The following is a 27,772-nucleotide window of genomic DNA, read 5'->3' as shown; positions in this document are numbered from 1 at the left end:
TCTCCCTACAATTATCAATTCACTTATAAAATTTTGTTTACTTGTTTAAAACTTGGATGCTGCCATAAAGGCATTTTATTACTAGCATAGAATTAATTTAGTAAAATACCCTCTAAAAACGATTCTGAGTTCTTAATCATAGCTTTTGAATTATTTTGTAATTCATGTAGAAATCCTTCTCTTGTTGCAAGTCATGATGAAATGCAAATTAATGGAGCAGGAGGGTGCTTGAGAACCACTCTGGGACCCTCCTCCATCTCGCCCTGGGCCCAGGGTCCCTCTCACCACAGTGGGTGGCACGCCTGCTGGGTCTCTAGAGATTCCTTGGCAAGGCTTTGGATGGCTGTTACAGGTCGTGTGGCATTTTCAGGACCCACCTTGCAAGGGAAGCTGAGAAAAGACCATTGTTTTGGTCAATTTGAGGCTGTGTCTTATTTCCTTTCCAGCTGACTATTTTTGAAGGTGGCTAGACCATGATGCATGACCTTTGCAACAATCCAAGGACCCTTATGAGATTATTTGCTCAAATGTCACTGTCTTCTCAGTTATTGCAGTTTTAGAATAAGTCTCGTCATAAGCACTGGTTCCCCTTAGCAAAGTTATGAAGAGAGAGATGAGGTAGGGAATAACACACCTCCCTTAAGTCAAGGTGGCTACGTTCAGTTGCTTGTTGTGCTGCCATTGCTGTGTCCAGGCATAAGTGTGGTTTTTTCTCTCTTGTTCTTTTTTTCAATTGTTTAAACTTTTTATTTTCCATTGAGGTAAGATTGGTTTATAACATTATATAGATTTCAGGTGTACATCATTATATTTCGATTTCCGTGTAGACTATATCATGTTCACCACCCAAAGACTAATTACTATCCATCACTGCACACACATGCCCGGTCACCCCTTATGCCGTCCTCCCTTCCCCCTCTCTTCTTTACCATCAGGAATAAACCACGTAGATAAGGACTGCAAAATGCTGAGTATTTTCTTTATGTTCTCCGTAGGTCGCATGTGTGTGATTTTTAAGTAATTAGAGCTTCGTTAATTTGAATTCCACAAATCCAAATTCTAGAATTTTACCCAGTCATTTACTTTTGCATGTGCTAAGGAGTTTGCAAAACAAATAACATTTTTAACGAGATTGCAGGGTAACTATTTTGACTACAAATAACATCAGAGTTTTTCAGGTAATGGTAGAGTACCCATTTATAAAGTGATTGTGATCATAAATCATAATTCTCCTCTTTTCATTAAGGCAGATTCCCCAAGGTCTCTTTAGGTGGAATTTTATACAGGTGGTTGAGGTGACTAGTCATTTAGTCATCCATTCAGCAAGTGTCTACTAAGTGCCTGTGGTGGCTTCGGTGCTGGGATAGGATGAAGAAGAGGCAGATGTGATCCCTGCCTCACAGGGTGTTAATGTGGGTCACGGGCATCGGTATTAATGCAGTTTGACTGCACTTACTGATAGATAATGGAATTAATAGTTCTTTTAAAATCTTCTATTGCTTCGGCATTTTAGTAATTCGGATTGCTCTTTCCTCTGTCATTCTTCGTTGACATTATCCTATACTGTAGTTTCTATCATTACATTTTTTTGTTTGTTTTATAATATTTGAAGAGGAGGCACTCTTCAAAAGTACTCTTCCAAAGGCCCTACTTGCCTTAAGGCAGGATTCACACAGCATTAATCTCTATGTATCCATTGTACTTTCCAGTGACTGTTATTATGCAAGTAGTTTTTTAAAAAAATTGTGCAATGCATAGCAAACAATAAAAATAACCAGTTTATATATATAAACTGAGATATATGTATATATGTGCACAGATAGATAAAACAAATAACAAACCTTTTTTCAGCCTTTTAAAAGGGCTGGACTCCAAGGCCGTATGGAAGCTTGAGGGTTTTCTCTGCATCCTTTGTTTCTCTGGTTGCAGTTGGTGAACTGTGGCGCAAGGAGCCATGACCACAGTTGGGGGGTGGGATAGGGCAGTGACAGGAGCCAGTCGCAGGCCTGCAGCTCCGTGGTACCCAGGCAAGCAGACAGCACAGAGGGAGGGGACTTTCTTCCTCTGCCACCTTTGTGCCCTGATCTTTTTACCATCTTTTTACCAGATTGGGGGAAAGCAACCTCACCTTTACGTATCAGTAGCTTAATGTGGGCTACCCTTTGTGACATCTGCTGTCACTTTATGAGTGTGGGTTAGCAAGGCTAGCCTATCTGGCACAGCTAATTATCTCCGTTTAGGCATTTTGCCTGTAATTTGAGTAGCTGCCACTGGATGTATGGTGGAGCCTGGCTGTGCTTACGTTGCACAAACAGGCTCCCTCCGGGCCCAGGGTAGGGAAAGCAAGCCCAAGAATAGCCGGAATCCAGAAACCTATGCCTCCTTGCTAAGAGAGACGGCGTTCATTCACAGAATTACATACATCATTTCTAGTCGCTTGGGATAACAAGTGGAGATAATTCAAATTGAGAGGAAATACAAAGACTGACATACCACTGATGTGCATTCCTTATGTAAAACCTCAACTACTTTTCTTCCTGCTTTGCTCAACTTTTTCTTTTTCTACACGGAGGAGAAACCTCTATATTTTTCACTTATGCTTGAAGTTTCAAACCTCATGCCTTTGTTTACAAAAAGTTTCTGCATGCCCTCATTCCTTCTCTTGGGCTGTTGGCCATTTATTTTAAAGTGGTGTTCAGAGCGTCCGGAGGTGCCTGGCTTATCAGAGGGAGGGCCTTAGTGACCTCAGTGCGTCTCACCAGCTCTGTAGAGCTCTTCCCACCTACTCAGCCCCTCCTCGCATCTCTCCGTCTTTTTATGCCTTTTTAAAATTAAAGCTTATTGGGATTATTTCTACTATAAAAGTTATACTCAGAGAAAATCCTCATTACAGAAAATACAGGAAATTGGAGAAAATCACCCATTATACCAAGATCCAGTCTCTGTTAACATTTTAAAGTGTTTCTTTTCTATCTTCTTTCTACACATTTAATTTTTTTTCTCTTTTTGCAGTTCTGATTACTTTAAAAAACTTTGTCTTGGTAAAATATACATGCCGTAAAATTTACCCATTTAACCATTTTTAAGTGTCCTCTTCATCTCTTTTTAAAGTAGGACCAAGTCCCCTGTAGGCAGCAAGTTTTTCTTCTTATGCCTCTTCAACTTAATTTTCTTTCTACGTCAGAACTGAAGCGTTCATTGTTAACCAGTACATGCCTGTCTGCAGTCCCCTCGACTTTTGTTTCTCAACAGTATAATCACCTTGGCAACTAAATTTTTATTGCTCCAAATGAGAGTAGAACTTCAGAGATGCATTACATGTTTTTTCTAAAAGTTCTGTAAATTGCTATTGACTGAGCAACTTCAGGCTCCTCCTGTCTGGAAGACTCTTTCTTACTGAAGACTCTGAAACACCTTTAGACAAAACAGGGCAATTTTTGGCACAAAGTGTCATCAGGATTTTCATTTCTTTTCTAAGGATATTTGTAATTTGTAATGAGGCTGCAGAAGACACTATTTAACCCAGACAGCTTAAGCTCAAATAGTGACATTTCAAGTCTTCTGCCATGGAGTGGGGATGTGTTTTTGAGCGGGGGCCCATCTGAGGATTCTTTAAGGATTAATCCATAATTTTGATTATTTGCGATTCTTTAGGATGACTTTATTTATTTTGGCTTTCCCCTCTGTTCCAGGGCCACCGCCCCCCAGTTCAGGGAATGAGCAGCACTCGTCAGCCTCCATCTTTGAGCACGTGGACAGGATCTCCCGCTCCTCAGAGGCCAGTCGGCGGGTCCCCAGTAAGATCCAGCTGATTGCCATGCAGCCGATCCCAGCTCCCCCAGTTCAGCACCCCATACTGGCTGACCGAGTGGCAGAAACCAACAAAATTAACAAAGAGGTATTTGTTTTTATTAAAAAGTATGTTAATAAAAAGGCTCACATTCTGATTTGGTCAGTGCTGAAAAATGAGTGAAAGTGACAGTGTCAAAAGGTTGCTAAAGGTATGAGCTGCTGACAAGTATTCTGAATTTTAAATATTATAATCAGGTTTTTTAGATCTGATACTGTTCAAGGACACTGTTAGATGCATTGGCAGATATGCAGAACAAAGACCTGAGGCTGCTATCCTTAGAAAGTCCCATTTCGGCCCATGGCTAGTATTTGGGAACTTGGGTTTCGGAAAGATTCCCGCCATTCCCAGAACAGAGTCGCTCACTGCGCCTAAACTATTAATACGAACAATATGATTTACGGTGAACATCTGCTTTCCTTCTGGGAGCCTGGAATTTTATGACATGCTAGGCAGCGGGTGCCTACGTGAGCAGCCCGTTAGAGACTCCCTGGGCACTGAGTCTCTCATAAGCTTCCCTGCTGGACAACATTTCACCCGTGTTGTCACGACTCGTTGCTGGAGGAACTAAGCACGTCCTATGGGACTCCACTGGGAGAGCGCTCCGGGAAGCTCCACCTGGGTGCCTCCAGAATTCGCCCCACGTGCTTTTCCCTTTGCTGATTCGCTCTATATCTTTTTGCTGTAATGACTGGGACTAAATGCCGGGTCCTGTGACTTCTTCTAGTGACTCATCCAGCCTGGGGTGGTCTTGGGATAAGAGGAGACTTTGTGATTCCTGATAGATCCGCTCTGGCCCCAAGGATCTAGATAATTCATAGTAAAACCCTATTCCAGTGAATCCCAGAAGAGTGAGTTAGATCTGCTTCCCTCCTAAGATTTTGGGAACCAGAATGCCAGGCTAGGTCACTGTTAACTGGAGCTTGAGAGATTTGACCTGGGCTGGACTGTCAATGGAGTGAATGCCATTTAGGACTGCACATAAGACAGCTCCATGCCTCTCAGTTTCCTGCCTCTAAGAAACCGCTGCTGCTGTTGTGAGTTCTGCCAGGTTGTAATAAGAAATTGGTACAGTTGAACCCTCCTCCCCACTTTAAAGGTGATCCTTACAGTGGATCATCCTATAGAAGTCTTACCAAGAGTTCTTATATTTCTCCTGTCCACATCTCCTTAGCTCTTTGCCAAGCACTTGACCACAGACTGTGTGCCATGGGTTCAGGATGACATGTGCTGTCCGTTCTCACCAACGCTCAGGAGCCCCAGCCCTGCATGGCCCCAGTCCTGGCCTAGACCTGTTTCCATCAGTCTCCTGTTGCGTGTGCCTCTACAGCTGCCAGGGTAGACAGCCTGGAGTGACTTCTCCATCTGGCGAAAGAAAGAAGAGAATGTGTTCACCAGGCCTGTGGCTTCATAACTTGATAGGATACATCTCCGTTTTTTTCTTTTACTATCTTTTTAAAATGTAGTATTTGATGCACACATAGGACTATAGGTAACAGATATATTGATTATAAAGCATAACAACAAAATGAAAACCCAACTTAAGAACTAGAGCATTGTCAATACTGTTACACCTACCTAAATACTTCATACATCTAAATTTAAATGTTTTATTTATTTTTGAGGAATATTAGCCCTGAGCTAACTGCTGCCAATCCTCCTCTTTTTGTTGAGGAAGATTAGCCCTGAGCTAACATCCATGCCCATCTTCCTCTACTTTATATGTGGGACGCCTATCACAGCATGGCCTGTCAAGCGGTGCCGTGTCCGCACCCGGGATCCGAACCAGCAAACCGCAGGCCGCCTAAGTGGAACGTGCACACTTAACCAGTGTGCCACCGGGCTGGCCCTAAATGTTTTCTTAGTAGGAGATTCTGCTGCAAATTCCTAGCATATCTTGGGCCTCCTGTGAGGACTCATATATTTTAAAGAACAATTAGAGCCCGACAGAGTAAGAGCGGCTTTTCTTAATTCTCCTGATGGTAAGTTGCCGAGAACCTCATGCAACCGACCCTCCTCCTTCAGGCAGTCTCAGGGTATGTGGCTTTTGGTCTACTGCAGTCTTCCTACATGGGCAGGAACGTTCCATCCTATCTTGGCCTATGAGTCCTGCTCTCTCTTCCCCATCAGATTCCCAGCGTGGTTTCCCTTCTGCCCCGCTGTCTCCATCTCACTTGATATCAAGGCCTCTGAAGCAGAGCTAGGTGCTTACAAAACAGGACACACCTTGACACAAGTGAGCTCTTCCCAGCCTGCGCTGCCCCCCAGCACAGCAGAACTGCCACGCCATCAACCCCCCAGGCAGTCATCTGCATTCCCACTGCTGGCTCTTGGCAGGCCTGGCGTGGTTGTGCCACATCTCACACCTTCCTTCCCCTCCCCTCTTGTCTTCAGATCCTACTTACTTTTCAAGACCTACTTCAGGCCTCGTAACCAGCGGTGACATGTTTCCACACCTGTGGATGCCCCTCTGTGGAGGGCAAGTCTCCTGTCAGGGAACTTGGTTGGTAATACTAGATAATTATCAGCAAACGGGTATTGTATAACATGCAAATATCTTTGAATCTATCTTAACTTAGAAATCTCTGAAGTAGTAAATTATTGAGTATGGAGAACGTTTACTCTTTTCTCAGGGCGTATTATATCCAGTTGTCAGTGCCCCTTTGTGTCTTCAGAGTTGTCACTAGCTGATTTTGCAGGTTGGAGTTATTTTTGCCCTGCTCTGGGGGCCGATACCGGGGCTTCCCCGTATCCACACCACAGAGAGTTCGGGGGTCCGGCCCGAGGGCATGGCAGGTGCTCTGTGCCCCGTGTGGGTGTGCCTGTCCCATCACACCCTTTGGGGCCTCCTGGGGCCTAGGACAGACGTCCAGGGGGCAAGGGACGTGGCAGGAAGGTGTTCCCCAAATGCTTTCAGAGCCTGGGTCCCAGGATCCTTCGAGCACGTTCCTTCGGTCTCGTCCCCTCAGATTCAGACGGCGCTGCGACACAAGTCGGAGATCGAGCACCATCGGAACAAGATCCGGCTCCGCGCCAAGCGCCGCGGCCACTACGAGTTCCCGGTGCTGGACGAGCTGTCCTCGGGCGACACGCGCGAGCGGCACCGTGTGTACCGCCGGGCGCAGATGCAGATCGACAAGATCCTGGACCCCACGGCCAGCGTGCCCTCCGTGTTCATAGAGCCCCGGAAGAGGTGGGCCCGGGCGAGCTGTCGGGTGGGGCGGGACAGGAGGGCTCGGTCGGTTTTAAGGGTAAAGGCTCTGAAAACGACTCCAAGAGGTTAATACACAGAAAGGCTGTCGGCCACCCTGATGGCTTTGTTTGTCACCTGTGTGGAGAAGGCGGCCCCTCGAGTGCCTGAGAGCATTTCCTGGGTTTGCTGTCTCCTGGAATGGGCATTCTAAAGTGGTGTCTCCTGTCCTCCTCCCACTGTGCCTCCGGCGCTTCCTGGGCCCTCCCTCTCCTCCATCCCGCTCTCACCCCCAGGATCTTCACCTCCTCTGCTTGGTCACCTACCTGGGTGTGGGTGGACAGCTCATTTCCTTTCCCTCAGCCACACTCAGTCTTGGTCTCTTGGTCTCCCAGAGCCCTGCCTTTAACCGGATACGTTTTCTGTAAACACTGGTCTCATTTGTGCCTTTCTCTGCTCAAACCCTGTTATGGCTTCTGTTCCCTGCCATATGGAACCTGTGCTCCTGTAACAGGCTGGCCTGCCTCTCCATTCGAGCTGCTTTCCACCCTACAGCAGCATAGACAGACCTGCCACTCCCTTAGCCCTGGCCTCATTGCCCCCGGGATTCATCTGCATTCCTGTTTCTGGCCCTCGGCAGCACGGTGGTGTCCACACCTCACTCTCTCCTTCCACATCCCTCTGGTGTGCAGATCCTCTGCTCTTTAAGACCTAGCTCAGGCCCTGTGCAGCCAGCGATGATGTCACCGGCTCACATGGACCTCCCCCTTTCCTGAATGTCTGTATTATTAAATACTGTCACGACTATACGTTGCCTCGTACTGTTCTCCGTTGTTCCGTGTGTGTTGATATAGTCTGCCAGGGCAGATAGGTTGTGAGCTTTCTTAGAGCAGAGACTGTGTTTTACACATTGTTTATATTCTGTGGGGTGTTTACTCCAGTGGCCAGCACATCACAGGTGCTCAGAAAATGCTTAGTGTTCAGTTGATAAGCCAGCGGCAGGCAAGTTTGTTTCCTGTGAAGCCAACCTCTCGTTTTCCTGGCAGTTCGCGGATAAAGCGTTCTCCCAAGCCACGCCGGAAACACCAGGTCAACGGCTGCCCTGGAGATGCCGAGAAGGACAGGCTGATCACCACAGACAGTGACGGCACTTACAAAAGGCCCCCTGGCGTCCACAACTCTGCCTACATTGGCTGCCCAGTGCGTAATGCTGACCCTGGCTTCTGGAATCCGGGTTGGGGTGGCTCTCTGGGAGAGGAGAATGAATAGTGGTGGCTGCTGCCTTGTGTGGTGTTGATGCCCGGTGGCTGAAGCTGCGAGGCCGGCTGGGTGGTGAGGCATGTGGGGTGAGAGGGGGAGAGGGCTGGTCCTTTGAGGGGAAACTTGAGTCATTTAAAGCAGGGGGCTGCTGGACGAGCTCTCTGGAAACCTCCTCTGTGCTTTTCCTTTCTATATGCAAGCCTTCTCCTCTCAGGCTTCAGAGTAGGCGCTTCTTGAGGTTAACTGGAAGACTGAGAGAAATGTCCAGAGGTTTTTTTTTTCCTTTCCCTGGTCAGAGGGTTGTTTGGGTTATTTGCTGATGGGAGGGATATTTAGGGTTTTGTCCCTCCCTTCTGCTCCTGGACTGCGAAGAAGGTATTCTATTTGCTTATATATATATATATTTTATTTTAATGGAAGAAAGAGCTTAATGGAATTTAAGAAATATGGAATTAAACATTTTTTTCAAACAGAAAGGATACAGAGTTGCTTGAAGTGTTGAAGGCAGACATTGATAGCATTAAGACACACACGCGCAGACCCCACTGAGAAGGGAAGAAAGCCTCCCCGAGGGACTGTGAGAAATACAGACACAAAGACACCCCAAGGTGGAGAGGGGGCGCTAGATGTGGCTGACTCAGGCAGCACCGGGATGCGCAGCGGGTGCCTGCAGCCCTGTGTCAGGGTGCAGCCCTGTCTTGTTGCACAAGTCCCCTGCCTCTTCCTGGAGGCAGACTTATACAGCTGTCCTTGTTTAGAGGGAAATTAGCAAAACACACATCTCTGGAGAAGGGGTTGGTGATGTAATGATCACTTTAGGTAGAGCCTATTCAACCAGCCATTTCTTATTTGAGTTTTATATTTTATCTCCTAAATTACACAAATAACTAACACTGACAGACACTAAACGTAATTAGCCAAACGTGCCACTGTCTCGACATTGGGGCTGAGTATAATTGAATCATGAACATCTGAGACAACCAGGCCTTTCCTTGGGAACTTACTGTATTTCTAGTGCCCTAAAGACTGACCATGCCCCTCATGACCCTCTCATGAGGATTGGAATGATTCCAGAGAGTTAGAAGGCCTACAAATTAGACTGCTTTGCTCCTCAGTAGACTGAATCCAGTCGTTTCCGAATGCTGGGAATGAATTCCTGAGTTAGAGGACCCATCGCCGGCAGTTCTTGTGCTGCTGCTGTTTTTGGACAGGCACTTGTCTGGGCGTCTGTGGGGTTTGGCTTCATCTGGGGAGGGCTCTCCCTTTGGCTCCCCAGGAGAGTCATGCAGGGATGTCCAGACCGTGCTGTGTGAAGCCAGCGACTAGAAGAAGGGGAGCGTTGCTCCGTCCCCCTTCGTTTCCCTGGCCAGCAGGGCTCCATCTCTCATGGGAATCTGCAGGAGAGCCTTTACAGTCCCTGTCCCTTCCTTTTTTCTAGTCGCCCTGAGTTCCATCATCCAATGCCATTAAGTTTTGTGTAGGGAATAGCCTGTCTTTCCCTTGCTGTCTCCATTCACCTCTATTTATGGCCCTAAATCAGGCCTCTTTCATGGTGGCCCAGACCATCCTTGTCCTCCTTGCTTTTTCTTGGCAGAAAGCACAGAGTTTCCTCCCTGAGCTGGTGGAAGGAAGTGCTTCCCTGGAGAACACCACCTCAGTTAGCTACTTCGTCTCCAGTGGCCCCATTTTTCAAAGATTCCCTAAAATGAAAGTCTTCCTCGGATGGACTGACTTTTTACTTTCTCTCCCTAAAAGTTCTGAAACACATGCTTTCAAAGATAATGCCTTTCTCAGAACTTAACCGTTTCTTAGGTCACATTTCATCTTCCAGATTATATTAGATATATGTGTTTTTGAATTATCTTGAGTTTTACACTTTTCCCCTCAAAATATCTTCTCCTCCAGAACTTTATTCTCCTAAGGTGGAAGAAATTCTTCTGGATTCCTTGTAACTAAAGTCATCATTATAATTATAGGTCTAGGCAAACTGTGGCCCTCAGGCCAATCCAGCCAGCTGCCTGTTTTGTAAATAGTGTTTTCTTGGAACACAGCCACGCCCATTCATTTGCATGTTATCTGTAGCTGCTCTTGCTAAGAACCAGGCAGTTTGAGTAGGGACATGCTGGTTTAATGATGAGATTATGTTCTGAGAAATGCATCCTTAGATGATTTCGTCATTGTGCGAACATCATAGAGTGTACTTACACAAACCTAGATGGTATAGCCTAGCGTATGCCTGGACGATGTGGTACTAATCTTATGGGAATACCGTTGTACGTGCAGTGAGTTGTTGACGGAAACGTCGTTGTGCGGCACATGACTATAGTTGCAACAGGACTGTTTGACTCACAAAGCCTGAGATATTTACTGTCTGGCCCTTTATAGAAAAAGTTTGTCAACCCCTGATATAATTTATCTTCCAAGCCAACACTTGTGAGAGTGAGGGGAGGCACTATTAATTATTGTACTGGGACACCAGGCATAAACTGAGATTGTCCTGGGCCCACCACGATGTGTGATCACTCTTATAATACCTCCAGAGGGTTGCAAAGTAGGCACCAGAATACACCATCTCTGGTGACTGAAGGTAAAAGGGTCATATCTATTTCTGAAGAATGACAGATGAACGTGTTTCTGTGCAAAGGAAACAAACATAATATAACAGAATTGTCAAACTGAGATTTGAGGTAATGGAATTCAAATTCCAACTCAGGAATCCTGGGTAAATACTAACTTTTGTAGATCACAGTTTTTCATTTTTTGTTAAGTACCATCTGTATGTGGAACACTGTGCTAGATATTGGGATATAGAAAAATGAATAAGACATCTTCTTGGCCTGCAAGTGCCTGGTAGTCTGGCCTGCAAAATGAGGAGGCAACAAGAAGAAGAAAGACGAATCCCTCATCTTGGCTCTGTGTCTCTCTGCCTTCTTGGCAGGATTCATGGTGCCGATGGAGTCCAAGGGAACCTTCCTTCCCATCTTCAGAGCGTATCTCTCTTGCTATAAAAGTTAAACCTTCTCTAAACTTATGACCACTCGGGGTGAGATTGGCAGTGGTTCTAGCTCTCAGGGACTCTCTTCAAGTGTGTCTAAGATCCTCCTCCCCATTGGAACCTCATTTGGGGTTTGCAGTTGTTTTTATGTGGCCACACCATTTGCTTCCTTGCAATGCAGCTACCTAGTCAGCCGCTGGAACCACCAGTGGGAACATCATTCTGGCTTTAGAGAGACTCTCTTGCTTACCAGTAGGATTGTTCCAGACACACTTTCCCTTTTCTCCACTGTGAACTCTTAGCTTGGTGGCGCACTACTGACCGCAGTCTTCCCTATCGGCTCTTCAAGAAAACCAAGAATGGGGGAAGGGCCTGCGTGTGGACCTTTTATCTACTTCATAAGGAAAGGAACACAGGGTCCTTCCAATGCTACGTCATAAACCAGACACCCCCTTTGGCGCCCAAACTCCTTACTTAGAAGTCTTAGATAACAGATGTCACTTACTAGAAACTTTACTGAGATATTGCAGTTTTTGAGAAACAGACTTATGGGACCAAGTGTGTAATGTATGTGGGAGTGAGACCAGCCACTCCCTGTTGTGCTGGGAAGAGCACCTGCCCATCTCAGGAGGGAGTCGCTGCTCAGCAGCAGTTGTTTCTATAGTGGAGTGAGGGCCCCTGATGCCAGAGCTTCAGATTCTTCTAAGAGAATCCGGGAATCTGAGTTTTAGGTGTTTTTTTGGTAAGGAAGATTGGCCCTGAGCTAACATCTCTTGTCAATCTTCCTCCTTTTGCTTGAGGAAGATTGTTGCTGAGCTAACATCTGTGCCAATCTTCCTCTATTTTATGTGGGATGTCACCACAGCATGGCTTGACAAGTGGTGCTAGGTCTGTGCCTGGGATCTCAAACTGCGAACCCTGGGCCGTGTAAGCGGAGCGTATGAACTTAACCAGTACACTGCCAGGCTGGCCCCCTGAGTTTTAGTTTGAAATTTTCAGATTTTAAAAATATCTATTTTTTAAAAGACTATGCTGGCCAAGCAAAACAGGTGTGTGGACTGTTGGGGGTTTGCCAGTGTGTAGAATGGCTTTCTCTCTGGAGTTAAGCAACTGCTTCCCTTGGTGTTTGACCCTGGCATGAATAAGAACTGATCATCTGTTGGACAGACCATAATCATTGGGAAGTGTTTTCCAGACAATTGGCTAAGAGTAAGGATATGTCTGTGGAATAGAGTTTTTTCTTTGTAAGAGACTCACTGATACAAACAGATATGGGATGTCTTCCTTGACCCCTTGAGTAGGGAGATCCAACCAGGTGAGCTAAACCAGGGGCCAGTAGGGGGAACTTTCTAGAAAAAGACATCCACTCTTCCTCACAGAGGCCCGGGGTCACCAGAACCTCTTCTCTTTTCCTTGTGTCAGTTGTAGTAACCGTGAGTTGGGCTTCTGGAACCACTGAGACCAGAAAGGCCTCTTCTTCCATTGGTTCCGTTTTATGCCTTACAATTTACCTGGTATATATTATGACAACATTTTGCTCATAAGGCAGTATCAGGAAATAAGATTTTTAAAAAATCTTGTTACTTATATCCCTGCCTCTTAGACAGTGGGTATAGAATATGTTTAAACCTTTCTTGATCTTTCATGTTATCCAGAGATATGTCCATTTTAAAGATGAATAATTTCTGAATAATAATTGTTACTATTTACTGTTATAAGTAGTTGTCATAGTAGGTATTAAAATTGTTTATACATACACAGTTGTCATATGGTGGTGACTTTGAACTCTTTTGGGAGTGTGTAGGGCTGTTTTTTCCCATTGATAATAGTCAATAGCCTGCTTTAGTTTTTGGTTTCTAGATTTATGGAATATAGACTCTAAGACGTCATTTCTGGTTGCTTAGGGGCTTTCCATAAAGATTGTACTTCCAGGTACTGAAAGGTGTTTCAGATAGTTGATTGAATTTTTCCAGACAAATGATTATTGAATGTTTTCACTTTGTTCTTTTTTCCGCATTCAAACGTTTTGCCCCCATGATATGGAACGCACGTTCCTCAGCAGTCATTTATAAAATTCTTATGCTAAACCTTTTCCTCAACGTCAGTGAGAATTGTTAAATTCCATTTTGGTCCTAGAGTGTTGTTTTTGGGTTGCCGTAGAAGCTCGTGTCTGATTCTTCTTTACTCTGCTGTTTCCCCACTGCAGTCCGATCCCGACCTCCCGGCAGATGTGCAGACACCGTCTTCTGCTGAGCTGGGGAGGTATCCAGGCCTGCCCTTCCCGGCCTCCCAGTATGTCCCGCCCCAGCCGTCCATTGAGGAGGCGCGCCAGACCATGCACTCTCTCCTGGATGACGCTTTTGCCCTCGTGGCCCCCAGCAGCCAGCCTGCCAACGCTGTGGCTGCAGGCCCCGGGGTCCCAGCCGGCCTGCCTGTGAACAGCACTCCTTCCCGGGAAGAGAGGCGAGCCACTCAATGGGGATCCTTCTACAGTTCAGCTCAGACAGCCAACAACCCATGCAGCGTAAGTATGAGCCTTCTGGAATTCTCTCATGCAAGATGTTGGAGTTTTGTTGCCCGACTGCTTCGCTTTCAGGATCCCGCAATATTCTGATTGCACTTGGTAAGAATCAAAGCTTGGATGATGGGTCTTGGTTTTTATTATCTTCTCCTAAGTTAATTCTCAATGTTGGAAGCATTGTTCTATGCAACTCTGATATTTTATTGGAAGTATCTTCCTGGGTTCCCTTCAATGTCATGAAGCGGAGGTGGGGTAACTGTCAAAACATATTCTCATTGATATCTCCATAGATGGTACAGTTTAGAATGTACCCAGATCATTAAGCTTCTTCTCATAAGGCCCCCTGGGACTGAGGAGGCCCTCGAGGCTGTGGGAGTGTAGGCAGCTAGTCCACGAGGAGGCAAGGACAACCATTTTCAAATATCAGGTTTCCATCTTGGGAATTGACATTTCACCATTTTGTCTGCTGTTTTGATCCTTTATTTTTTGCATATTCCGTCAGTCCTTTCAAATGTACCTTCTCAAGACATGGAAAAGAGGTAAAACTCAAGGATGTAACATTAAATATTACTTTCTGCTAATTTTAGATTAAATGATTGGACTACATCATTTGACTCTGGCAAGAAGGTAATAGGTCACAATTTAAATTGCTTCAAGAAGTGTTTACACTGGGTTCCTCTGATTTTATTCCTCAGGTTAAGGTGAAATTGGGTGATAATAAACCTATGTGAAAAGAATTTTTATCTCTGAAATTGGTTTGAACTTTCAAAGCATGCCCTTAATAATAGATTGTTTCCTTCAAGGCATGGTAGGCACGTGCCTACGGTAGAGATTACTGCTGCCCTATGGGGAAAAAGACCGTTCAATCTAGTCACTGTTGTTTTTAATATTAAAATATAGCTTATTTCAATAATATTAAACTACTTCATAATAACAACTGGTTTACAGTCTTTAAGGAAATGGATGATAACAGAACAAAACTCAGTGATAAAATGAATGTGGCTACAGCTGCTGGCTGTCCACTTTAAGCTTCTCTCCTTTGTTTATTCATTCGAATATGTTCATGGAGCACTTGCCGTGGTCTGGGTACTCTGTCAGGCATTGGGGATCCAGAGGTGCACGATGCACGGCTCCAGCTCTTGCGTTCCACTGGGGGATACATGGACAGTAGAAGCAGTAATTCCAGTACAGCGTGGTTGGTGCAATGGCAGGAGGAAGGTATGTCGGGGGAGCACCTGGTTGAGACAGGAGGTGCTCGGGAATGATTTTGTGGACAAAGTGGCATCTAAGTGGACGTCTAAAAGATAATTAGTGATTATCACTGAAAGAAGAAGAAGATTTCAGGTAGTGGAGAAGTACAGCAGAGACACAGGAATAAAAGCGTCTGGTGCAAACTTCTTCAAGACAAGATAGAGGAAAAGGTCTGGATTTACCTTCCCTCCAGGACAACTAAAATAACTGGACAAAATATATGGGTTTTCACAACAGTGGACATTAGGGAACAAAAGAGAGGGATTGCTGAGAATTGGGTTGAACCCTGCAGTCGCCCCAGCTTGCTGTCTTAAGAGATTTTCTAGCTGCAGTGCAGGGAGGGAGACCCCAGGCAGAGCTCGTGGTCTCCCTGAGTTGGGAGAATAGAGTTGGGAGTCTGGGAAGGAAAAGGCAGCTAGAATTCATAATAGACAGTGCAGGAAGGCAGAGAGATGCACAAAGAGATAAGTCTGGAGATGTGCAGAAAATCTTCATCAGAGTACTGATCAGTTTAAGTGTGTGAGGAAACTACCCAAAACTGAGGAAAAAAGCACCCCTCAAAAATAGAAGGAACTTAGGGGCCGGCCCGGTGATGCAGTGGTTAAGTTCTCATGTTCAGCTTCTCGGCAGCCCGGGGTTCACCGGTTCGGATCCCGGGTGTGGATATGGCACTGCCTGGCACGCCATGCTGTGGTAGGCATCCCACACATAAAGTAGAGGAAGATGGGCATGGATGTTAGCTCAGGGCCAGTCTTCCTCAGCAAAAAGAGGAGGACTGACAGTAGTTAGCTCAGGGCTAATCTCCTAAAAAAAAAAAAAAAGAAACATCCCCAGAGCTCACACGGTGGTGGGAATAAGTTCCTGCTGTGGACTGAATTGTGTCCCTCCCAAATTCAGAAATTGAAACCAAACCCCCATGTAACTATATTGGAGGTGGGGCCTTTAAGGAGGAGATTAGGTTAAATGAGGTCATGAGGGTGGAGCCCTGATCAGAAAGAACTGGTGCCCTTAGAAGAAGAGAAAGAGACACCAGAGCTCGCTCTCCACCATGTGAGGACACAGCAAGAAGGCTGCTGTGCACAAGGCAGGAAGAGAGGTCTCATCAAAACTGAACCCTGTTGGAAACTTGATGTTGTACTTTCCAGCCTCCAGAACTGTGAGAAAATAAAATTCTGTTGTTTAAGCCACCCAGTCTGTGTGTTTTATTATGGCAGCCTGATCTGACTAACACAGCTCCGTTCCTACCAGTCAGCGTGGAAAACCTCATAATTCATGCAGCCTTGGTTAGAGTACTCAGAAGAGTTTTGCCTTCATGGGGGGAAAGGGGTGGTGGCAGAATTACCCCCAGGTTGCAGCTGCTCTTGTTCTGACTAAAAAAGCATATAAGCAAGACCTGAACCCAAACAAAGCTCAAGAATGTTCATAAAAAACCCAAAAAGATGCAGCATCCAACAAGGGAAAACTAATATTGTCTGACATCCAGTTAAAACTAACCAGACAAGCAAAGAAGCCAGAAAATGGCACAGATGATAGAATTAGTAGACAAAGATATTAAAAGAATTATTGTAATGGAGTTCCATATGTTCAAGAGGCTAGAGGAAAGGTTGGATGTATTAATTAGAGGTATTGAAGATATTAAAGGATGCAAATCAAATTTAGACGTGAAAACTATAATGTCTGAGATGAAACATACTGGATGGGATTAATGGCATGTTAGATATTGCAGAAGAAAAGATTAGTAAGCTTGAATACATGGAAATAAAAACTATCTAACATAAAAAAAGAGAGAGACTGAAAAAATGAATAGAACTTAGGGAGCTGTGGGACAGCTTCAAGTGGACTGATATGCATGTAATTGAGGTTCTCAAAGGAGAGGAGGGAGAGTCAGAAAAAATAATTAAATATTGGCCAAAATTTTTGCAAATTTGATGGATACTGTAAATTTACGGGCTCACAAAGCCTGATGAATCCTATGCATAAGAAACATGAAGAAAACTATACCAAGAAATACCATATCAAATTGCTTAAAGCAAGTGGCAAAGATCTTAAAATTATCTAGAGAAAAAGGGTATGTTACATACAGTGAAACAAAGGTAAAGATGACAGCAGAATTTTCATTGTCCGGAAGACCATGGAACAAAGTTTTGAAGAAACAGAAAATTGTCAACCTAGCATTCTATATCCAGCAAAAATATTTTTCAAAAACTAAGGTGAAATGAAAACTTTTTCAGACATACAGGAACTGAAAGAATGCGTCACCAGCTAACCTGTATTGTAAGGAATGTTAGGGAAAGTTTTTTTTTTTAGCAGGAGTAGAGTGATACCAGATACAGATATGGAGCTGCATACATGAATGAAAAGCACTAGAAATGTAAATATGTGGGTAATTATAGCTTTTTTCTTCATTATTTAAATATTTTATAAAGATAATTGACTATTTAAAAGAAAAGTAATAATACTGTATTGTGGGGTTTATAACGTATATAGAAGTAAAATGTGTGAAAACAATAACACAAAGGCCAAGAAGGGAAAAATACAAGTGCACCATTTTAAGGTTCTTCCACCAGGTGGAATAATAGCCCTGGGAGGTGGTAGACTGTTATTCATGAAAAATGTATAATATAAACCCTAAAGCAACACTAAAAAATGTAGTTATAGCTAGTAAGCCAACAAAGGAGTCAAAATGAAATAATAATAGTCCAAAAGAAGGCAGAAAAAGAGGAAGAAGGAAAAGATGGGAAAGAACAGATGGGACAAATAGAAAATAGATACCAAGATGATGTCTATCAATGATCACATTTAATGTGCATGGTCTATACATCCCTATTAAAGGGCAGAGATTGTCAGGTTGGAGAAAAAGCAAGATCCAACTATTTGCTGCCTATGGGACTCCCACATTAAGTATAAAGGCACAAATAGATTAAAAGTATGGAGAAAGAGAGACCATGCTTACACTAATCCCTGAAGCTGGAGTGGCTTCATCAGTATGAGCCAAAATAGATCTCACAGTAAAAAAAAATTGTGAAGGACGAAGAAGATCATTTTATAATAAAGTGGTCACTTCATCAAGAAGACGTAAAATCCTGAATGTTTATGTGCCTAGTAATAGAGCTGAACATACATAAAGCAAAAACTGATAGCACTACCTGTAGAAATAAACAAATCCACGATCATAGTCAATGATTTCAACGCTCCTCTTTCAATAATTGATAGAACTAGTATACAGAAAGATAGAGAAGACTCGAAGAAGTCTTAACTAACGCTATCAGCTTGAACTAGCTGACATCTATAGAGCACTCCACTCAACAAGAACAGAAAGAATATACATTCTTTCAAGAGAACATGGAACGTTTACTAAGATAGACCATATTCTAAGCCATAAAGCTAATCTCAATAAATATAAAAAGATACATATTATATAAACAGCCCAATAAAAAATGGGAAAGGATTTGAACACAAATGTCACCAAAGAAGATATACAGATAATAAGCAGATGAATATAAACAATCATCAGATAAAGATGATCAACTAAGATACTTAGTCATTAGCAAAATGCAATAAATCATAATGAGTTATCACTACACGCCTATTAGAATGTTTAATATTCAAAACACTGACCACACCGAATATTTGTGAGGATGTGAACAGCTAGAATTCTCATAAATTCTTGGTGGGTATGTAAAATAGCTCAGCCAATTTGGAAAACAGTCTAGCAGTCTCTTAAAAAAATTAAACGTTCACCTACCGTATCACCCAGCCATTCTATTCCTAAGTATTTACCCAGGAGACATGAAGGCATATATCCATACAAAGACTTGTACATCATAGCAGCTTTATTTGTAATGGACTCAAACTGGAAACAATCCAAATGCTCATCAGCAGGTGAATATATAGACAAATTGTGGTGTAGCCATACAATGGAATACTACTCAGTAATAAAAAGGAATGAAATATTTATACATACAACAACATGGTTGAGTCTTAATTATGCTGAGGGGAAGAAGCCAGACCAAAAAAATGAAAAGTGTATACTATGTGGTTCCACTTATATACAATTCTAGAAAATGTCTAGGGATGGGGCAGGTTTGGGAAGGGATATAGGATGAAGGGATTATAAAGGGGCACCAGGAAACTTTGGGGGTGATAGATGTGTTCGTTATCTTGATTGTGGGCATGGTTTGTGAGTATAGACATATGTCAAATTTATCAAATTGTATACTTTAAATATGGCAGTTTATCGTATGTCCATTATAACTCAATAAAGCTGTTAAGATTTCCCCCCCCAAAATGTGTGTGGTGTGTTCTTAGCAATGAAATTAGTTCTGTCTGACCAATACAGAGTAGGAAGTAAAAGTGGTAAGGCATGAGGCAGGAGAGGGAAAGCAAGAAGCTGATAGGTATAGAACCTAGGTCTCATCCTGAGAGTAATGGCTGGACACTGAAGGGTTCTGAGCAGTCTAGAGGCATAACTAGGTATACCTTCTTGAGAGAGTGCTCTCATTTTAGATTGGAGAATGGTTTGTCAGAGTGCAAGACCAGAGGTAGGGAGACAATCAGGAAGATTTTACAATAATCCTGGTGAGAGATGTTCATGGCCCCAGCTAGTGTAATGCAATAAATGGATTCAAGAGGAAGAATCATGTTTAATTGCTGATGGCTCTGAGGCAGTGTAGAAGGAGAGTTTGATGATACAAGATGGGATTCAGAACACTGATGGAGGAATTATCTTTAGAAACAAGGGGATAGATTTCTTCCAATTTAATAGGAAGGAGGAAGGAAGAGTTGGGTACGGATGCAATCAAGTTTGTAGTTGGGTGGCAGGAAGTTGAGGGACCACCCATCTCATCATGGCTTCTATTCTCACAGTGAAGAAAGCAGTCGTTTATTGAGAATAAGGGAAGAAGTGTGGCAAAGCAAGAGATTAGAGGGAGAGTAGAGATTTGACATATTGTGGAGAGTGAGGGAAAACAGATTAGGGACATAGGAATAATTATTTAGCAGTGTTGAGGCCTCTGTAGAGATTGATTATCATGAAATTATAGTGGCACAAATGAAAGTTCTTTAGTTTTGTTTACTGGCATCCAAATACCTAGGTGTAGGCAAGGAGAAAACAGGTAGTTGGATTGATCCAGGACTGGAGCTTTATCAGGCAGATGTGATGGAAGGACAACTGGCAAAAGATATGCAGATTCTAGAGGATGCAGTTGAAGTGATGATGGACCATATGCTGAAAGGGAAAGTATAGGTTGGGGGTCAATTAAAGATGCTGGAGCTCTGTAGATACTTCCTCTCAAATCCTTCCACTGCATTACTCTAGTTGGAGCCACCATCATTTCTCACCAAGATTATTGCAGGAACGTCCTAATTGTCTCCTTGCCTCTGGTCTTGAGTGCAGGATGTCAGGGTGGCTGTTGACAAGTAAAATACCATTCACTGATGTTGAGCGGGCTGAAGAGCTGGGAGGCTAACACAGTAGATGCATCCTGTGGATGACAGGAGGACTTGGAATGAAGAGGAAGACCTCCGAGGAGCCTCTTAATTTAGTCTTGGGTTTTCCAAAGGGAAAGTTCCCATCTCGCTTTACGACCTGAACTTGTTCACTGCTGGCCCCTACATGTTACTTCTGTCTGCTCCCAGTGCTTGTTGAATTGTTCTGTAGAGAAATCTGTAGCCATGTTAATTCCCCCATTCCTTGTAGGGGATGTACGTATACTATTTGCGAGGAAGCCTAAATAGTTCTTGGCACTTAATAAGTTTTCATTTTCCCCCTGAAGAGCCTGTGTTCATTTTATCTTCAGATTCTGCTCTTTCATTTACTTTACGGAAACTTAGTTTTATTTCTGAATTGGTTTTCTTACTCTATTCCATATATTGGAGTTGAAGATAGCAGTTGTCTTTATGTTGGCTCATCTTTGTTTTGTGTTCCTAGTGCTTTAATTGCTTTGGCTACTTTGTTCTTTTTTCTCTGCCTGTCTGCCCTCGTTATGATTATCGTAGGTCTTTTGTCTGTGACATTAATTTGATTTTAAGTCATGTCTATTCCTTTCCTTGCTGGTTGATTTCTTAGAGTCTTAATGGCATGGTTTTGGTCCTCAAATGATTTCCACAGTCTGTGGTCTCCCGTTTCAGTTCATTCTGTTGTTTTATCATCTCGTCATTGAACTTAAAAAAAAATTGCTGTTCTTAAGTTCTTTTATAATTCAACATACTTGTAGAAATTCTGACTGTTGTATTTTCTTCCAGACGAGGTCCTTTGTCTTTTACTTACATTCATTTTTTGAAACTTGTGTGTGTGTGTTTGCTTGTTTCTTGGCTGTAAATGTTTGCAGAGTTGCCTTGCCGTTCTGATTTCCTCCGGTTCGTGGTTAAGATGGGCAACTCTTGCCTGACTTCACTTTGATTTGCTGGAGTGTGGGTACATTCACCTTTGTGGTCTTCGTATCCTCTTTGGGGCCTGTGTCACTGTTGAGGATTGCTTCCGTAGCCTGACTTCGTGGAGGAAGGGCACGGCGGGGCCTGGTGTGCTAAGTCCGGTCCTCCTTGGGACTCATTCTGCCATCTCTTTAGCAGTCGTGTTGCACTTTTCATGCTCCTAAATGCACCCCCCCCCGCCCCCCCAGGCAGAGCAAGCTGAACTCCCGAGAGCTTGTGCTCCCCTAACACCCAGCCTGATGACTTGAGAGATAGGGCAGAACTCCATGGTCCTTCCTGCTTTTCCTGACACCCTGTTGTGCTATTTAGGGGCTTCTGCTATGCAGGTTTTTCCTTGATTCTTACCCCCTCCCTTCTCCAGGAGGCCTATTTACCCTTCAGTCAACTTCTCCCCCGTTGTGTTGCCAGAATCGTTTGTTTTTTCCTTTGGCCACCACTCTTCTGAGTTTGTGGCATGATTCTGTTCCTTTCTTTACTTGTATGGTTTTTGTTGATGAATTGTAGCAGTAATTTTTGACAGATTTTTCTTATTATTTTTATTTGCTCATTGTTCATAGGTGTCGGAGATTAACAATTCTGTGATAATGCCTTAATCTCCGTCTCAACCAAGAATTCCAATGCATAGCAAGACTGTTATAAACACTGTTATTGAGTGGTTTCCTCATCGTGGACTTCTGCTGTTACCCTTATGTATTTTAATGAGAATGATAGCAATTTAATGTAGTGGAAAACCAGACTCATTGGTTGTATCTGTGCATATCTAATATAATTTCAGCATGTTTATAAATTGGTCGTAAAGGTACTGTTTGTTGCCAGGAGAAACCTGATCACCCTTTATTTGCTTCTCTGTCTCTGGCCACAGTAAAAACCATAGGAATGTGGATTTCAAGGTGCCTTCAGTTACATCATAAGCCTTTATTTACCATCTAATGATGTTTTTGCTCTTTTGTTGCCAGCATCGGGGTGTTCCTCATGCATTGGTGAGTCAGGCCACTTGATAGGTGGTATTTTTCCTTTTTGAGCGAAGTTAGCCTCCCTGGAGTAGACCTCTAAGTGGCAGGTGTGGATACCTGAGCTCAGACATTTACAAGCAGGACCATCCCATTTGACTTGCCTTTCTCACTCTGTTGGCCCGTTTTCTCCTGATTAGAAAGAAGGGATGTGTTAAAATGGGATTTTTATTGACATAGCTGATTGAAACCTTAAAATTCTATTTTGTCCCTCAAACTTTTAGACAAGTGTGACCCATTTGAAGTAAATGCCTGCCATTCTGTCTGCGACTTTTTTAAAAACCTTTTCATTGGGACATGCAGTCTCTAGAAAAAATGACTTTTTCTGACTACAATAGAGTTGAAATGCCTAGCACTACAATAATAAAACAGATAAAGAGCAGACAGCTATTTTTCACTGTTTTTCTTTTAGTTTATCTCTTATGAGACCTTCTGAAATCCTGATAGGTAAACTGCTAAGTCTTGATCTTTTTTTCTTTTATTTTGCATATGAATAGGTTTAAAAAATCCAAACTGTGCTGAAAGCACAAGGGCCACTGTGAATAATCTTTCCCCAGTCTCAGCTTTCTCTTTAATTATTTGGAAAAAGAATTGAAGCTCCTTTCCCTCCTATTTCTCCCTTCTTCAGTAATCCCCTTTGGCTTATTTTACCTCAGTGGGGGAACTCTGCAAGGTTCTAATCTCTCTCGCTCTGCCAAGGGGATGAAAGCAGAGAGGGTCAGAAGGTAAGGTAATCTGAGCACAGTTTCATATCTAATAATCCTTTTGAACTCCGTGAGGTGTAGAGAGTGTTATATCCTTCTTGGTGTATGGAAAAAAGCCCAGGAAAGCCTTGGCCAGTCTGTTTGACTCCAAAACCTCTACTTTTTTCTCTGTAAAGTAGAGATTTCTTCAAGGGGGAAAGTCTGGTTAGGGGAACCATGGGCAGTGCAGTGTAGTGGTTATTAAAGGCATGGTCTTTTGAGTCAAAAAGACTTATTAGGAGGAAATTACTTAACTTCTTTGTGAGTTGGTTTCATCTATAAACAGAGAAAGTGAGCACTTTTTAGTGTTACCGTGGGCCTGAGTTAGTGCTGGTGCAGTTCTTACCACAAAATACTAGCTCAATAAATGGCAGCTTAAAAAAAATAAAGATCTAATATTAGAGCAGGTCCAGAAGCAAGGCTGACTTGGTGACTTAACTGTGAGGTCCTAATCCTGGACAGCCAGTTGGTTCAAACTATTGGAGTTGGATGAACTTGATCCAGAGTTACTGTCCTACTAAAATATCTGATTCCAAAATAATGATTCACAGTTGTTGAAAGAAATTTTGAAATTGGAGTCCCATGTGTGTTAGGGTTAGGATATGCTGATTTCATGAGGTCTGCAACCTCGATATATGTTTCTTTAAATCTGATAATATATTGTTTTAGTCATAGAGCACTTGGTTAGCTCAGATGAGCTCAAGTAAAAAGAGATAAAGGATATGGAATCTAAGGGCAAGGGGTATGGCTGGGCCTCCTTGGAGCCAGAAAACTGTCAGAAACTGAAGGTGTTCACTTCATCTTTAAGAATCTCTCTAATTTCGAGTTGTCTTTATATCCTTTCTCTTTTTACAACATTCTACAACATGGTACAGCATTTACACAGTTTAGTTTCTTGAGTGTGTTTGAATTGCTACTGGGTACTCACCGGACCTGGTCACCATCGTGGTCCATGTTGATAGAGTCATTTGTACTAAATGTGGCACGGGGGCCTCGATGTTTAGCAGATGATACAGTTTTGTAGAGCATCAGCTGGAGGGAAGAGCAGGTGCAGAAAGCCTGTCTGTTATTCAAATTTTTATGAAAGAAAGAGAAAGGTCTAGAAATTAGTTGTTTTTCAAAGCTTCGCAACCCAGTTCCCCAAACTGAAACTTCTGACATTACTTGATGGCTGAATGCCCCAAAAGCATGCTAACTTTTTATGAGGAATAATTCTCTTGGAAGTTGATCCTATAAACCTAAATTTATAAATTTGCTGTTGCCACTTTGTAATAAGTATTGAATGTTAATCTTCGTCTTTTTTTTAATTTCTTCCAGAGATATGAAGACTATGGAATGACTCCCCCTTCAGGCCCATTGCCGAGGTAAGATTTTCAGGAGAAAACGCATTAGGACTTTCTCACATAGGCTGTTTTTATAATTTTATAAACTCATTTCTTTTAGCTGATGTGGGCAGTTGCAAAACTCTGAGTTGTGTGTTCTCTCGATCTAATTAGAAGAGGTAAAAAAAAGTTGGAATTTAAGTTCTGCTTCCAGTAGTGACAGATTAGATAATTTGCTGAGGACAACTGGAAAAGCTAGGCAAGATTTTAAAATAAAAAAATAAAACCCAGATAGCTAACAGGGCAGTGAAGTGATCTGGAGCCAAGATCCAGGTGATCTTGGAGGTGAGCCTTGCCTTTTGAGCTACTTCCTTCCAGGGGCACCTGCTGATTCAGGAGAAAGTGGCTGAGAAGCTGAGCAAAACTTTTGATAGACTCACATAGCTAAGGAATCATGAAAATGCAACATATCAAAAGTTGTGGCTACATCTAAAGCCATGTTTAGGGGACACTTTGATCCTTAAATGATTCAAAATATATTTGAAAAGAAAAATGGCTGAAAATCAGCGATCTAAGCATCCATCTCAGTTTTAAAAAGATCCAATTAAATCTAAAGGAAGTAGAAAGAAGGAAAGAATACAAATAAGAATAGAGGGGCTGGCCCATGGCTGGGTGGTTAAGTTTGCGGGCTCTACTTCTGCGGCCCAGGATTTTGCTGGTTTGGATCCTGGCTGTGGACCTAGCACTGCTCATCAAGCCATGCTGACGCGGCATCCCCCTTAGCAGAACTAGAAGGACGTACAACTAAAATATACCACTATGTACTGAGGGGCTTTGGGGAGAGGAAGAAAAAGAAAGATTGGCAACAGATGTTAGGTCAGGGCCAATAAAATAAAATCTCTAAAAAACAATAAGAAGAATAGAAATTAATGAAGTAGAAAACAAGTACCATAATAGAGAAGGTCAACAGACTAAAAGTTAGTTCTTTAAAAAAGGCTATTAAAATTGATAAACCCCAGGAGAGCTTGATCAAATATCTGTGTAACATTATGAATAAGAGGAATGCAAAAGGACATATTAATCCAGATTTTACAGAAATTAAAAAGATTTTGACAGATTTTTAAACGACAGATTAAAAAAAATTTTACAGATTTTAAGAAGATTTTATGAGCACATTTTTGTTAATAAATTTGAAGTGGAAAAATTCCTAAAAAGACAAAACATGCATAGTCATGTAACTATTAAAGAAATTAAAATCATTAAAATTCTTCCCACAAAGAAAACTCCAGGCCCAGGTGACTTCAACGGTGAATTCTCCCAGAAACACCGAAGGAAGAAAAGATGCCAATGCCATACAAACTCTTCTGAAGAACAGGAAAAGAGAGAACACTCCTCACCTCATTTAATGAGACTCACATAACCTTGATACCAAGGACAAGACAGGAAGGACAAAGACATTGCAAGAAAGGAAACATTAAGGGGAGTTTCACTCATGAACAGAGATGCAAAAAATTGGAAACTAAATATTAGCAAACGTATCCAGCCGTGTATACAAAAGGATATCTCATCACAACCAAATGGATTTATTCCATCAATGCAAGGGTGATTTAACATTTAAAAAAATCAAGCAATCTAATTCACGACTTGGAGGACAATAAAGGAAGAAAATCTTCTCATTTCAATAAATGCACATTTAATAAAATTCAACATTGATTCATGGTAAAAAAAAATCATAGCAAAGGATAGAAGTGAACTTCTCTAATCTGATAAAAGGTATCTTGGCAAATATTACTTAGTGGTGAAATGTTAAAAGCTTTCCCTCTGAGAACAGGAGCACAACAAAGATCCCTCTTGCATGACTTCTGTCAGCATTGCTCTCTGGGATCCTAGCCAGTGTAATAAGGCAAGAAAAAGAAACAAAAAGATTGAGGAGTTCAGAGAAAGAAATAATACTGTTATTATTCACAGATGATATAATTTTTTAGTAAAAAATCTTAAAATGTCCACACACAGGAGCTGGCCCCATGGCCGAGTGGTTAAGTTCGCGCGCTCTGCTGCAGGAGGCCCAGTGTTTCGTCAGTTCGAATCCTGGGCGCGGACATGGCACTGCTCATCAAACCATGCTGAGGCGGCATCCCACATGCCACAACTAAAAGGACCCACAACTAAGAATATACAACTATTTACTGGGGGGCTTTGGGGAGAAAAAGGAAAAAATAAAATCTTAAAAAAAAAAAAAAATGTCCACACGCAAATTGTTAGAGTTAAAAGAATTTAGCAAGATAGCTAAATTACAAAGTAGCTGGATGCAAGATCAATATACAAAAATCTGTTTTATCTCGATTTATGAGCAACAGACAGAAAGTAACTTTTAAAGATTCTACATAAAAGAGCATTCAAAAATATAAAATATCTCAGAATAAATCCAACCAAAGATATTCAAGTCCTCTAGAGAAAGATGTTCATGGATTGGACAACTCATTATTTTTAAAATGTTGGTTTTCCCCAAGTTGTCTACAGATTCATGGTAATCTCATGCAAAATTCCAGTAGTTTTTTATTTTTTCAAATACATGGAAACTGACAAGCTGTTTGTAAAATTTATATGGAAATGCAAAGGGCCAAGAATAGTCAAGACACTTTGAGAAAGAAGAGTATGGTGTTAGGACTATTCTAAATGTCATAAGTTACTGTTAAGTAGTTAAGGCAGTGTGGTATTACTGTAAAGCTAGACAAATAGACCAAAGGAACAGAATAGAGTGTCCACAAACAGACCCACACACGATAGGACAGATGGTTTGTCACAAAGAAGGAATTTCAGGAAGACAGAATTAATCTCAGAAATCATACTCAACTATCCTTTCAATGACCAGAAATCACACAGAAGTAGGAATGTTATCTGCTTCCTCATTTTTTTCCCCTTTCTTTTCTTTATTCGTTCTCATTTTCAGAGGGGTTTGTTTTATTTTTCCTCAACCCTCCTCCCTACCCAGGCACTGCTTTGTGGTCCAAAAGCAACAAAGGCTAAGGGAACAGGTGGAACTCAGGTGATCCAGGCAGAAGTTAACGACTGGGGACCCTGTGATCTGTTTTACTCAGTTCGGTTCAGTTTACACCTGTTATCCAGCATAATTGTTAATAACTTTCACTCTCAAAAGTGTTCTAGTTTGGATGATCAATTTTATGGTTATTCAAGTAA

The 27,772-nt window shown here is 42.5% G+C and overlaps 1 protein-coding gene across 1 annotated transcript in view; it reads left to right on the top strand.

The window, feature by feature from the left end:
• KIAA1549 (KIAA1549 ortholog) overlaps nt 1-27,772 on the top strand; it is a 121,283-nt gene that overhangs the window by 79,149 nt on the left and 14,362 nt on the right. The window contains exons 14-18 of the mRNA XM_070615349.1: nt 3,693-3,898; nt 6,820-7,043; nt 8,087-8,240; nt 13,502-13,819; nt 24,570-24,616. Of these exons, the coding sequence (XP_070471450.1) occupies nt 3,693-3,898; nt 6,820-7,043; nt 8,087-8,240; nt 13,502-13,819; nt 24,570-24,616 (949 nt within the window). The remainder of the gene's footprint in view (nt 1-3,692; nt 3,899-6,819; nt 7,044-8,086; nt 8,241-13,501; nt 13,820-24,569; nt 24,617-27,772) is intronic.

The sequence above is a fragment of the Equus przewalskii genome, chromosome 4 (genome assembly GCF_037783145.1).
Source record: "Equus przewalskii isolate Varuska chromosome 4, EquPr2, whole genome shotgun sequence".
NCBI classification, from domain to species: Eukaryota; Metazoa; Chordata; class Mammalia; order Perissodactyla; family Equidae; genus Equus; species Equus przewalskii.
The sequence above is the reverse complement of the archived record's forward strand: the minus strand, read 5'-3'. Positions and strand labels throughout refer to the sequence as shown.